The sequence below is a fragment of a genome, unplaced genomic scaffold, assembly GCF_019419815.1.
Source record: "Pyrus x bretschneideri cultivar Hongxiangsu unplaced genomic scaffold, Pyrus_bretschneideri_v1 Contig14, whole genome shotgun sequence".
In the NCBI taxonomy this organism is placed as follows: Eukaryota; Viridiplantae; Streptophyta; class Magnoliopsida; order Rosales; family Rosaceae; genus Pyrus; species Pyrus x bretschneideri.
The window spans coordinates 112,041-126,104 of NW_025999435.1; the positions used below are offsets into that span (position 1 = coordinate 112,041).

The 14,064-nt window shown below is 38.3% G+C and overlaps 3 protein-coding genes across 4 annotated transcripts; 2 read left to right on the plus strand and 1 right to left on the minus strand.

Moving 5' to 3' along the window:
* The first annotated feature begins 1,116 nt into the window (after window positions 1–1,116).
* LOC103965044 (serine/threonine-protein kinase STY13) lies at window positions 1,117–6,325 on the plus strand. Its single transcript, XM_018651847.2, has 3 exons — window positions 1,117–1,274; window positions 1,846–2,862; window positions 5,610–6,325. Exons 2-3 carry the CDS (start codon window positions 1,949–1,951, stop codon window positions 5,947–5,949), a joined length of 1,254 nt encoding a protein of 417 aa, XP_018507363.2. The 5' UTR covers window positions 1,117–1,274; window positions 1,846–1,948; the 3' UTR covers window positions 5,950–6,325.
* Window positions 6,326–7,098: 773 nt separating this feature from the next.
* On the plus strand, window positions 7,099–12,277 carry LOC103965043 (serine/threonine-protein kinase STY13-like). Of its 2 annotated transcripts, XR_007256524.1 has the most exons (4): window positions 7,099–7,271; window positions 7,856–8,873; window positions 11,663–12,058; window positions 12,101–12,277. XR_007256524.1 is itself a non-coding variant. In XM_018651848.2 (3 exons), the coding sequence occupies exons 2-3, from the start codon at window positions 7,960–7,962 to the stop codon at window positions 11,997–11,999; spliced, it is 1,251 nt and encodes a 416-aa protein (XP_018507364.1). In that variant the 5' UTR covers window positions 7,099–7,271; window positions 7,856–7,959; the 3' UTR covers window positions 12,000–12,277. The 2 variants fall into 2 exon arrangements, 1 of the variants encoding a protein (XP_018507364.1); XM_018651848.2 differs by having other exon boundaries at window positions 11,663–12,277.
* A 232-nt stretch (window positions 12,278–12,509) lies between these two features.
* Window positions 12,510–13,704, minus strand: LOC103965073 (3-ketoacyl-CoA synthase 15). The gene is given in 2 exon segments (XM_018651849.2): window positions 12,510–13,109; window positions 13,187–13,704. Coding segments are annotated over 2 exon segments (1,086 nt in total). The 5' UTR covers window positions 13,673–13,704.
* Between the last annotated feature and the right edge of the window lie 360 nt (window positions 13,705–14,064).

Below are 14,064 nucleotides of genomic sequence, written 5' to 3' on the forward strand. Positions count from 1 at the left end.
CCACCATGGCTTTCAAGCAAGCACTATATGTCCATTCACCTCTCTCCCAAAAGATAAACAAAAGGAAATACGACTATGCTACCCTGGCAGAATGCTTCGATGTGGCAAATGGCCTCACTAATTAGAATGACAAAACCAAGAAAAGGATCCCCGATTAAGACCATATCAGCAAATTTGATTGAAAGAGGGAGGGAAGATCATGATACCTCATTCTCCTTGTTGAAATGATAAAAGAGGACACAAGGACAAACCAGCTTCGTCCAAGCCAATGTAATACACAGTCTTAAACACCACTATCAACAATTTCCTCCTTAGCATCAAGGACAAAGCTTTCCTTAAGCAGCCACAACCTCTCCCAAAACATCTGGCCAAGAAAAGGCTAAACGAGTACTACTTTTTTCACTAATGCATTGGTCACACCACTCAAAATTGTCACACATTGAGATATCATATTGAAGAACTTTTCGACCACATGCATTGCTAGGAATTTGTTAGAATCAAGAAAGAAATGAGGGGTCTGGTAAGGTGAAAGATTGGATGTGCATATGTTATATACTTGCCTCAACACAACACAAATCCAACAAAATACAAGTCATTACAAGTCCTACTAAGTAATAAGGATAGAATTCGTACAACGGTACAAGATAGGCTAGGGTGCACAAATATGGCTTCACTAAAATCTTGTCAAAATTTTCAGTCTCATCTATGAGAAATTCCATTGGCTTGCTATTACCATCCATTTGAATAAATGGAAAGCTGCTTTGTGAAGTATGTAGTTTTTAAAGGATAGTGATTTTCATCGTCTTTTTAATTCTTTTATTTATAAACAATTGAATTAAATAAATCAAACACAATTAATGGATAAGAGTAAAAGTGGCTTTTGAGATAAAAAAAAGTTTGTGTTTATTATTATTATTTTTGGGTAAAGATGGGTTTATTATTTCCCCTTTAAAGGAATGGAATAAAAATTACTTTGGACTGAAAAATAGAGAAAGAAAACATATTTAAATGTGAGTTACATGCATGGAAAGAGTGGATGCTCTGCTCACACGCAAGACTTCCCTCTTCCTCTTGTAATAAAATGTAAAAAAAATAAAATAAAACATATTATTGAAAAATAGGAAAACAGGAAAAAAGAAAAAGGAAAGTAAGAGAGAGACAGAAGAAAGGGCGACTTGGAGACTGAGAGGAAGAAGAGGTCTTTGTTTCCTGCGTCCTCGATTCCATTCGATCTTCCTGAATCCGACTGCTGCCCTCGATTTTGTTTGATTGAGGTACGTGCTTCTCTCATCTGATCATCCGTCATTGGAATTATCCAAGTACATGGGTTTCCGCGAATTTTGATGCCAGCTTCTGAATCAGTTTCCCATTGTTTTTTGTTTAGAATACTTTCATGTTGTGTGATTTCTTCTCAACCCTTTTCATTTGAATGAGCTGTCGGTTCTGTTCAGATTCTTTCTTTAAATTGGTTTTGGGTTTGCTGCTGTTTGATTTCGCATATGTTGGCGTATTATTTTTAACAATTAGTATATTGCCCTAAATGTTTTTCTCGATTGAGTTGATTTGGTGTTGTTAATCAACCTAAGACATACTAATCTTGGTTCCCTTAGATTTCGGGATTTCATCCATATTAGATGCTAGTCGTAGGGAGTCCTGTCCTGTCCTGTCGTCTGCAGTGCAGTTTCCACGTATATATGGTATTGAATTGGACGTTACAGTAATTATCGTATAATTCTGTATTTATGCTTCCAAAACAAAACCCAATGATGGGCTCTTTGCTCCTCATTTGATTAAACTTGGAAAACCGTCTACTTATGATATTTTGGGGGTCGATCTTGGTTTCAGGGTTTCGAAAGAGAGAAGGGGGTATTGAGTTCGAAATTTGATATTTTGTATGTGGAACAAGTAGGGCAACTTCGAGGAATTTGCTTTTCTCTGAGAGAAGAAAATGTTGGAAAGCGGTGCCAAATTCACTGGAATTATTGGTCTAAACAACCATGATAACAACTATGACGATTTGTCACAAGGATTCTACCTCAAACTCCAGGAGGGCGAGGGTACCAACATGTCCATTGACAGTATGCAAATGAGCAACGACGGAGGCTCTGTGGCCATGTCTGTAGACAACAGCAGCATTGCTTCAAATACTAATGATTCCCATACTCGAATCTTGAACCACCAAGGGCTGCGGCGACGTACTAAGGATAACTACTCTGTGCAACAGAGTGTTAATCCCCGAGGAAGAGTCACACATGCTCTAAGTCATGATCAACTGGCTCGAGCTCTATTGGACAGCCATTCCTTGACAGAGGGGCTTGAGGATTATGAGGACTGGACAATTGACTTAAGAAAGCTAAACATGGGTGAAGCTTTTGCACAAGGTGCGTTTGGGAAGCTATACAGAGGTACCTACAATGGAGAAGATGTTGCCATCAAACTTTTGGAGCGGCCAGAAAATGACCCAGAAAGGGCTCAGGTGATGGAGCAGCAGTTTCAACAGGAAGTCAAGATGCTGGCTAATTTGAAGCATCCAAACATAGTTCGTTTCATTGGTGCTTGCCGTAAACCAATGGTTTGGTGCATTGTAACAGAGTATGCTAAGGGGGGTTCAGTTAGGCAGTTCTTGGCGAAGCGGCAGAGCCGATCAGTTCCATTGAAATTAGCAGTCAAGCAAGCTTTGGATGTCGCGAGGGGGTTTGCGTATGTTCATGGGCTTGGTCTGATTCACAGGGACTTGAAATCTGACAACCTGTTGATTTCGTCTGACAAATCTATAAAAATTGCTGATTTTGGAGTTGCCCGTATTGAGGTGCAGACAGAAGGAATGACTCCAGAGACTGGGACATACCGCTGGATGGCACCGTAAGACTTCTAAATCTTTAGCTGAAATATCTTATCCTTTGTTGCTATCATTGGTTCATCTACTTGATGTTATCTTCTATTGAATTCTCAATTCTCACTCTGGCCTTTTTTTAGACAACTTTAATTTCAGTATGTGACAGTTGTATGAAATCCTTCCAGCTAAGTATACTTCTTGTTTGGCAGATATAAATGCGCATTAGCTTTCGGTTACTAATATTTGTTGTGTTCTCTGCTTTGGACTTTTGTCATTGCTTGTTAGTAGGCATGTACCCCGTATCTGATTTTGCTTCTATTTTTCTCGTGTTTTTGTTTTTATTTATTGGGTCTCTTTGTTGCTTGTTAGTAGACATGTACCACGTTGGAAACATTTTAAAAAGTTTCATGTGGAATTGTAAGTTACATAATTGAAGTAAAAAGATTTACCGACAACTTTTTTTAACATTGACTGAAATGGGTTGTCTATGAAAATCATGCTAGCAACTCTCACATAATGAGTATGTCGTTTTGGGTTCATATTTAATTGGTTGTATGATGAGTACTTTCCATGGAAATGGCAAAATAGATTTTTAGTCGAAAATTTTCATATATTCATCTAGGATCATGTTGGTTTCCTCCTATACACTATGATAACGAGGGATTCATTTTGTGTCATTTCGTTCCCCCAACTATCCTTAACCTCTTATAAATGAAAACCTTTTAGTTATGATAGTATCTTTGTTTTTCCATACTTAAAAAAGAACCTGATACTGTTCTTTGATTATTTCAATATTTTGTATAATCCCCTCCGCCCCCCCCCCCTCTCTCTTCCTTCACTGTTACTTTATATTTGCTATGCCCTGTTGCATGAAACAAACAAAGTCACATCCGCTTTTGCCCCTCTTGTTGCTGGATGAATAGTTCAAATTTTGCTTGCTTTTCTTGAGATTTAGATTTAGAGCGTCTAAATCAGAGAAGTTCATGAAGTTCTATTGGAGAGTACATTACTAGATATTTACCACTCCCTGTTGCATGAAACAACCAAAGTCACACGCTTCCGCTTTTGCCCCTCTTGTTGGTGAATGATAGTTCAGATTTTGCTTGCATTTCTTCAGATTTAGGTTTAGAGTGTCTATGTCAGAGAAGTTCTTGAACTTATATTGGAGAGTACTTGTCTTTTTCCATAATGAGCGATACACTAAGGTTCTTTGTTTCTTTTTTTCGTTCGGGACAACATAAATTCACGTCTTTGAAGTGAAAGACATTGACTAATATGTGTTTGTGTCTCTCAATGATTTTCGTTGTGGGTCTCCTCGGAACCATATCTTTCTTTGTTAAAGATTTTCCTTGTGTCTCTACTAGTGTTTCCTTGAACTAAATACTTGTTCAACAATAGCCTGGCAACGCATTGCTTGCCTCAACAACATTTTGGCATTTTTGATACTATAACGAGACTCAATCTAATTTATGACATGTGAAAACATGTACACTGTAAAAAAGATACTGTGTTTGATAGTAACCAAGATAATTTAAGTCGGACCATGATTCATTGCTGTCCGTTACACAAAATAGTTGCACATAACTCAAACTCATTCAAAACCTTTCTGCATCCCCTCCCAAAAATACAGAAATAAGAAAAGAACCAGCCTAGAATAACTTTTTTCCAAGCAACTCATAAGTCAATCAACTGAAATTGAACCATAATTTGGTTCCAGAACAAGTCAGAATAATATTGGGGCGTGGAGTTCATGCATAAGAGCAGTTGTGGTGCGTCATTCATCTTAGTATCTTACAACCCTGAGTTGATGTGGATAAGTGGGTTGTGAATATAGGTGAATTGTGAATCTATCATGCACTGTTTGAGAACCATCGGTTGAACTCAGAAAGGATACCAAGCACAATGTCAGTGTTCCTGCCCTGGTTCCCTGGTGGGTCATGGTGCTGGGTTGTTTCTCTTTCTGGCACTGTTGTAGTCACTCGTGGGAAAGGTTGTATGGAGAAGGCGGCTCTTTAGGTTGAACTTTGGGTTCTTCTCATACCACAGGAGGGCATGTGTTAAAACCGCTCTCGATGATGGAGACATATGTGATGCATCTTTGGTTGTGCTCTTATGGTGTCCTCTTTTTAGAAAAAAAAAAAATTGGAAAAAGAAACTTGCGGTTAGATGGAAACACATATGACGCATGTATGGTTGTGTTACTGGGAACGTATTGGACTGTTGAATGGATTATGACTGCAATGGTTGTGACATGTGGACGTGAAGTTGGGGTCTATTATTTTGATTCTGGAGTCTCTACTGTGTACTCAGGTGTTGGAAAATAATTTGACTCTTGAGTCTATAGTTACATGATTAATATGTGATGCACCGTTTGAAATATATAGATATTAATTTTATATTCTGAAGGTAGCTCAAGTGCTGTAACCCTTATGTTTTCTGCATGTGATGGAATTTAAAATTGATGTCCACTTCCATAATGGTTTTGCTGTTATAATTGTTTATCAGGTCGTCCCTTTTAATAATAATTTTGATTTTACATATTTTAGTTAACATAATTTGTTTTCCTGCGGGGCAAGAAGTGTCTCCCATATGAAAATGTTGGTATTAGCGATTAGTATCTATGAAACTAGGATCGATTAACTAACTACTTAATTCGTTTTGCGACTTTATCATGGCTGGATATTATCAGTTTCATTAATACATAGGTTGTTGGCATGGATACCCCTATAAGCGGCTACACAATTGCACTCATTGATTGTTTGTCTGTGTGCAGGGAGATGATCCAGCACAGGCATTACACACAGAAAGTTGACGTTTATAGCTTTGGGATAGTTCTTTGGGAACTTATAACAGGGATGCTTCCATTCCAGAACATGACAGCAGTACAGGCAGCATTTGCAGTTGTTAATAAGAGTGTCCGCCCTAACATTCCGAATGACTGCTTACCTGTTCTTTGTGAGATTATGACGAGATGTTGGGATGCAAACCCTGATGTGAGGCCATCCTTCACTGAAGTCGTGAGAATGCTCGAGCATGCAGAGACTGAGATCATGACGACTGTTCGCAAGGCCCGGTTCAGGTGTTGCATTACCCAGCCAATGACAGCGGACTGACCCCAGAAGAAAGACTGGAAAAGAAAATAGTAATGAATAGCAAGATAAAAGAGGAAAAAGGAAATGGAAAGGGGAAAAAGAGGGGGGAGAGAGAGAGAGAGAGAGAGAGAGAGAGAGAGAGGGTAATTATATTGTAAGCCTTGTGTATTTATCAGGTTTCATTTATTTGTTAAGATAGATAAGGAATTGGTATTAAAAAAATATTTGGTTTTTGAGGTTTCTATTTGGGTTGAGCGAGTTTCTGACGCTGAAGCATGGGTAATAGAAAAGAGGAGAATTGAATCTGATCATGTATATGATTATGGCATGCATTGTGTTCCCCTGTTTTGAGTTTTCTTTAGATTCATGTTGTAATGATTATGGCATGATTTGATCATCTCTTTGCTTTTGTTGCCCCAACTTCTCGCTAATTCAATCAACTCCTCCTCCTCCTCCTTTGTCATCTTTGATTAATTTGGTGCACCAGCTTAAAATGAAGCGACAACATTTCAAAACTGATCAACATCATTGAACGCCAACTTATATGATAACACTTTGAACCAAAAAAAACTTATATGACAACACAAGTGGATGAGAGGTTTTTTTATTGCTTTTTCCTTTGTGGGGCCCAAAGACCAACTCTCTTACTAAGGTTGTGTCTAGTGGTGTGTTATCCAATTCGCTTGATAAGTTTCAAAAAATGTTGCTAGTTGTATGTATATGTTAGTTAAGTTGTAAATAGACTTATTGTTTCACATCAGCAAAATATCATGTAACAATACTTATATCCCTACATATACTACACATTAGAGAATAATAAGATAAATATAGTTCAACTAAACTCTATTAGCTTTCCATCCTATCTATTTGAAAAAGGGGACATCATTTTTCTAAAACAACATAAAAGATCATGTACTAATCTTTAAACAGCACATATCAAAGTTAAGCCTAGACATAACTTCCTTACACACAACCAAATAAAGAGATGATCATATTTATCATCTAAATTAGTAGTTAACTCTATCCAGCAATCAATTAACTTTTTTTTTTCTTTTTCCTAAAGTAGTTTTTATAGGAATGGAATATTTGGACATACAATTACAAATAGAGAGACAGAAAACATATTTGAAGAAAGTTGAGTTTAATGCTTGAAATGAGTGCGTGCTCACACGCACGCTGACCCTCTTGTCATTAAAAAAAAATAGAAAAAAAGGAAAGTGAGAGAGAGAGAAGAAAAGACGACTTGGGAGACTGAGAGGAAGAAGAGGTCTTTGTTTCCTGCGCCCTCGATTCCATTCGATCTTCCTCCATCTGACTGCTGCCCTCGATTTTGTTTGATTGAGGTACGTGCTTCTCTCATCTGATCATCCATCATTCGAATTATCCAAGTACATGGGTTTCCTCGAATTTTGATGCCGGCTTCTGAATCAGTTTCCCTTTTTTTTTTTTTTTTTTGTTTAAAATACTTTCATGTTGTGTGATTTCCTCTCATCCTTTTTCATTTGAATAATCTGAGCTGTCGATTCTGTTCAGATTCTTTCTTTAAATTGGTTTTGGGTTTGCTGCTGTTTGATTTCGCATATGTTGGTTGACAGTTGGTGTATTGTTCTTAACAATTAATAAATTTCCATAAATGTTTTCTTGATGGAGTTGATTTGGTGGTTTTAGTCAACCTAAAACCTACTATTCTCGGTTCCCTTAAATTTCGGGATTTCATCCTTATTAGATGCTAGCCGTAGGGAGTCCTGTCCTGTCTTTCGGTAGTTTCCACATATATATGGCATTGAATTGGACATTACATTAATCATCTCAGAATTCTGTAGTTTTACTTCCAAAACAAAACCAATGATGGGCTCTTTGCTCCTCATTTGATTCAACTTGGAAAACCGTCTACTTAAGGTATTTTGTGGTTTGATCTTGGTTTCAGGGTTTCGAAAGAGAGAAGGGGGGGTATTGAGTTCGAAATTTGATATTTGTATGTGGAAAAAGTAGGGCAACTTTGAGGAATTTGCTTTTCTCCGAGAGAAGAAAATGTTGGAGGGTGGTGCCAAATTCACTGGAATTGTTGGTCTAAACAACCATGATAACAACTATGACGATTTGTCGCAAGGATTCTACCTCAAACTCCATGAGGGTGAGGGTACCAACATGTCCATCGACAGTATGCAAACGAGCAATGATGGAGGCTCTGTGGCCATGTCTATAGACAACAGCAGCGTTGCTTCAAATACTAATGATTCCCACACTCGAATCTTGAACCACCAAGGGCTGCGGCGACGTACTAAGGATAACTACTCCGTGCAACAGAGTGTTAACCACCGAGGAAGAGTCACACATGCTCTGAGTAATGATCAGCTTGCTCAAGCTCTACTTGACAGCCATTCCTTGACAGAAGGGCTTGAGAATTATGAAGAGTGGACAATTGACTTAAGAAAGCTAAACATGGGTGAAGCTTTTGCACAAGGTGCTTTTGGGAAGCTATACAGAGGTACCTACAATGGTGAAGATGTTGCTATCAAACTTTTGGAGAGTCCGGAAAATGACCCAGAAAAGGCTCAGGTGATGGAGCAGCAGTTTCAACAGGAAGTCAAGATGCTGGCTAATTTGAAGCATCCAAACATAGTTCGTTTCATCGGTGCTTGCCGTAAACCAATGGTTTGGTGCATTGTAACAGAGTATGCTAAGGGGGGTTCAGTTAGGCAGTTCTTGGCGAAGCGGCGGAGCCAATCAGTTCCATTGAAATTAGCGGTCAAGCAAGCATTAGATGTTGCAAGGGGGTTTGCTTATGTTCATGGGCTCAGTCTGATTCATAGGGACTTGAAATCTGACAACCTGTTGATTTCTTCTGACAAATCTATAAAAATTGCTGATTTTGGAGTTGCTCGTATTGAAGTGCAGACGGAAGGAATGACTCCGGAGACTGGGACATACCGCTGGATGGCGCCGTAAGACTTCTAACGCTTTAGCTGAAATATCTTATCCATTGTTTCTATCGTTGGCTCATCTGCTTTATTTTATCTGTGGGCACATTTCATGGCTTTTTTTGGCTTTATCATCTTCTATTGAATTCTCAATTCTCAGTCTGGTCTTTCTTAGACAAGATTTATTGCAGTATATGGCAGTTATATGAATTTCTTACAGCTAGTGTACTTATTTTCTTGCAGATATAAATAAGCGTTAGCTTTCCGTTACTGATATTTGGTGTCTTTTCTGCCTTGTTCTTTTGTCGTTGTTTCTTGTAGACATGTACCCCGTATCTGATTTTCCTTGCAACTTTTTTTTATTAATTTTCCGGTCTTAGAAAAAAAAAAAGAAAAAAGAAAGCATATAGTGTATAGCATTTCAAAAAGTGGAATTGTACATTACAGAACATAAGCAAAAAGATTTACCTACAAAGTTTTCTATCATTGGCTGAAATTCCAACGATTCCTAAAACCTATTCAAGCAACCCGAATATTCCAATGATACGCTCTTTCCATATTTTATCACAAAATACTTTAAGGTTGAACGTGAATTTTCTTGCGTTGTCTCTTGCCAATTGTCCACCATTGTCTTTTCTCTAATTTTTGCCACTTTAATCAACCTCTATTTTGTCCTACATCAGGTTGTCTAAGAAAATCATCCTAGGATCCTAGGAACTCTCTTCACATAATGAGTATGTAGTTTCGGGTTCAAATCTAATTGGTGGTATGAGTATGTTTCCGTGTAAACGCTAGAAAGGGAAAAAGAATCTAAGTAGATGAAAATTTTCATATATTCTTCTACCATCATGTTGGTTTTGCTCCTATACACTATGAAAATGTCAGGTTCATTTGGTATCTACCACTTTGTCTTTCCCCCAACTAACCTTAACCTCTTATACATTGCAAACTCTTAATTATGAGGATAATCTTTCTTTTTGCATACTTAAAAAGAACCCAGTACTGTACTATGATTATTTCAGTATTTTATTTAATTTACCGCCACAAAGTATATCATTATTGTCTTTAATTGATTTTTTCATGTTATCCCTTTTTTGTTACTGTATATTTACTATTCCCTGTTTGAAACAAGAAAAAGTTATACTTGTGTCCACTCTTGGCTTCCCTTGTTGGTGGATGAATAGTTAATATTTTGCTTGCATTTCTTGAGATTTAGTTGTCTTTATGTTTGTGATGTTCTTGAGTTTACTTATATTAGAGAGTACTTCTCCAAATGAGTAAAATCAGCATTGAACTATTTTTGGAATGTTAAAAAAAAAATTAATGAATTTGCCATTTTCCAATATCTGCTTATAATAATTTCAATCATATATGACGTTCTTCTCTTGTTCCATAATGCGCAATACATTTAGGTTCTTTGTTTTCTTTTTTGTTTTGGAAAAATAAATTTGTGTTTGAATTTGAAATGAAGGACATTGACTTGTATGTGTTTGTTTCTCTGCTGCTTTTACCTTGTTAAACTAAATACTTGTACAACAATATCCAGGCAGCAATTTACTTGCTTCAACAACCCTTTGATATTAATGATACTACAGTAAGATTTGGTCTAATTTAGGACATGTGAAAACACGTATACTGTAAAGAACATACTGTGTTTGACAGTAACCAAGAGACTTTCACTCAGCCCATGATTCATTGCTGTCTGTTGTGAACAAAATAATTTCACATATCTCAAATTTCATTCAAAACCTCTCTGCATCCCCGCCCCCCTAGAAAAAAGAAAAGGAATCAGCCTAGGATAACTTTTTCCAAGCAACTCATAAGTCACTCAATGGAAATTGAACCATAATTTGGTTCCGGAGCAAGTAAGAATAACATTGGGGGATGGAGTTCATGCATGGAAGTCTGATGGTATCATGCACTGTTTGAAAAGAGGTATGAGGATCATCGGTTGAATTCAGGAAGGATACTAAGCTCAATGGCTCATACTGTTGTCATCACTTCTGGGAAAGGTTGCATGGTTGAACTTTGGGTACTTCTCTTAGCACAGGAGGGCATGTGTTACAACCGTCCTCGAAAACTTGCTCTGAGTTGTATCGGAGACCCATACGATGCATGTGTGGTTGTGCTAGTGGTAACTTACTGATCTATTGAATGGATTATGACTGTAGTAGGCGTGACAATGTGGATATGAAGTTGGGGTCAAGTAATTTGACTCTGGAGCCTATACGCAGATGTTGGAAAAGTAATTTGACTCTGTAGTCTATCGTTATATGGATAATATGTGATGCACTGTTTGAAATTTTTAGATATTGATTTTATAATTTGAAGGTAGATCAAGTGCTCTAACTCGTCTTGTGTTTGCATATGATGTAATCTACAATTGATGTCAAATTCCATAATGGTTTATTCTTATAATCTTTTTCCCTTCTTCCTAATAATTTTTTTACCTACATATTTTAATTAAGATAAGTCATGTTCCTGCAGGGCTAAAAGCGTCTCCCATTTGAAGACGTTAGCTATTAGTAGCTATAGAACTAGCACCTGTTAACTATCTACTTCATTTTTTATTTTGTTTGGCATGTTGTATGCCCTTAAAGTGTATCATATGAACTATGGGTATTATTGCACCATTGATTATTTATTTTATTTATTTATATCTTGGCAATTATTACCAGCTTCTGTGCTCGTTTGCAACTATAGCATGGCAGGATGTTTAGAGTTTCCTCAATACATACATTGTTGGCATGGATGCACCTATAAGTATTTTCGTGTGGGCTTCTTAATTGCATTCTTTGATTGGTTGTGTGCAGGGAGATGATCCAGCATAGGCATTACACACAGAAAGTTGACGTTTATAGCTTTGGGATTGTTCTTTGGGAACTTATAACAGGGATGCTTCCATTCCAGAACATGACAGCGGTACAGGCAGCATTTGCAGTTGTCAAGGGTGTCCGCCCTATCATTCCAAATGACTGCTTACCTGTTCTTTGTGAGATCATGACGAGATGTTGGGATGCAAACCCTGATGTCCGGCCATCCTTCACTGAAGTCGTGAGAATGCTCGAGCATGCAGAGACAGAAATCATGACGACTGTTCGCAAGGCCCGGTTCAGGTGTTGCATTACCCAGCCAATGACAGCGGACTGACCCCAGAAGAAAGATTAGAAAAGAAAACAGTTATGAATAACAACATAGGAAAGAAAGGTGAGAGAGAGAGAGAGAGAGAGAGAGAGAGAGAGAGAGAGAGAGAGAGAGAGAGAGAAGGTACCGTAATTATATAGTAAGCCCTTTGTATTTATCAGGTTTCATTTCTTTGTTAAGATAGATAAGGAATTGGTGTCAAAAAATATTTTGGTTTTGAGGTTTCTTTTTGGTTGAATTTCTGACTCTGAAGGATGAGTAATAGAAGAGTAGAATTGAATCTATTGGTGTATGTGTATATGATTATGGCATGCATTGCATCCCCTGGTTTATATCAATTACTGTTTCCAGACACATCGTGGTTCTGCTCACGTCGAGGCCAACACTCGGCATTAAGACGTTCATTTGCGCTGTGCGAATCAAATTATCAAGCTGAGTAATTAAAACTTGTGGGAGCTATGCTGATAAACAATTGCAGGTTGTTAAGCCTTAAGCTAGAACAACTAGAAACACGTGTCATTTTGTCCTCTTTGTAATCTTGCTGCCATGCATAAGAGTTAAATCCAACTCGTCAAACCATGGACTCTGCTTGGGTGTCCCAACATTCTTAAGAGCCTTCCAAACGACGCTGTTACACTTGAACCCTGAGCCGAAGGTGAGCTGCCAAATCCGACCACCCCTCTTGATCTTTGAAGTTGCCTCTAAGTAAGCGAGTTCGTACCAAACACTACTACTAGAAGTGTCTCCAAATCGCTCCAGGGTTTTCCTGGATGCCTCCATGTAGTCCTCCGTAAGCTCTAGGTTCTTCTGTATTTCGTCGAGCACCTTCTAGCTAGTTGCCAATATTCACACGTGCTCGAAGGCAAGCTTGTAATCAGGAATGTAGGGCTTGTAATTAGTTTTCTTCTCCCTGAAGAGCAAATTGGTGAGGAAATGGAATTGTTCGCTGACGGGGAGAACGAGGGGGCTGATAGTGGTGATGTTGGCCTTGTGTGCGTGGCCGCCAACTTGAATCACGTCTTTGCTCATTGACACTCCTTGTGTGGCCTTTGCATCTTCCTTCAAATGTATGCTGTTGAAGCTCCTCTCATCCATGCCTCTGTGAGTTCGAACCAGCTGCATCAATTGCCCGCCATTAAGATCAAATCACTAAAATCTTAAAAATCTGTACGGATCAATGAGTCTGTACGTACGTGTGTGTGTGTATACTGTGTGAGTTCATATTTGGCATGCCATCGATCGAGATGGGAGCTAGAGAGCAGCATGGCGGCAGCCCCCATTCGAAAGAAGCAATTAGAAAGGAGCAGATCGAAATCATTGCCTTCGTACCATGTATAGCACACAGCCTCCGTGCTGACCACCAGTGCATATGAGCCAGGATAAGCATTTAAAAGGTCTTTGCCAAGATCAAGGGCTACGATTCCTGCAGCACAACCCATTCCACCAAGGTTGGAGCTCTGTACGTTAGGCCTTAGCTTGAAATGGTTTATCACCATGGATGACAGCGATGGAGTCGTATTCAGAACTCCACAGTTCACCACGAGGATCCTAATGTCCTTTGGCCGGACTTTGGTGGCTCCGAAAAGGTCATTTATGGCCCCGAACATCACCATAGCTGCCTCTTCTCTTCCGTCTTTCAGATTTATCTTGTAATCAGGGCAGAATACCACTCGGGGCATGTACGTATCTTCGCCTATGCCGAAACTCTTGAGCACTTTCTTTTGAAAATCAATGGCAGCATTGTTGAAGTTGCCCGAATTTCTCACTAATTCAATGAACCCCTCCTTTGAGATCTTTGATTATTTAGTGGCGCATGCGCGAGCCAGCGTGAAATGAAATAAGAACATTTCAAAAGTAATCGATAACATTGAACATCAACACATAAATGTATGCGTATAAGTACATTATAATACTTAGAGATCATTTGGTAATCATTTCGTTTAATTTTCAGTGTTAAAAAAAATGAAAATAATTATCAAACAGCGTTTTAATGTGGCTATTGTTACTATATATGTAACATGCATGTATAATTAATTACCTTTAGTTCATTTGGTGGACGAAAGCAAGCAAA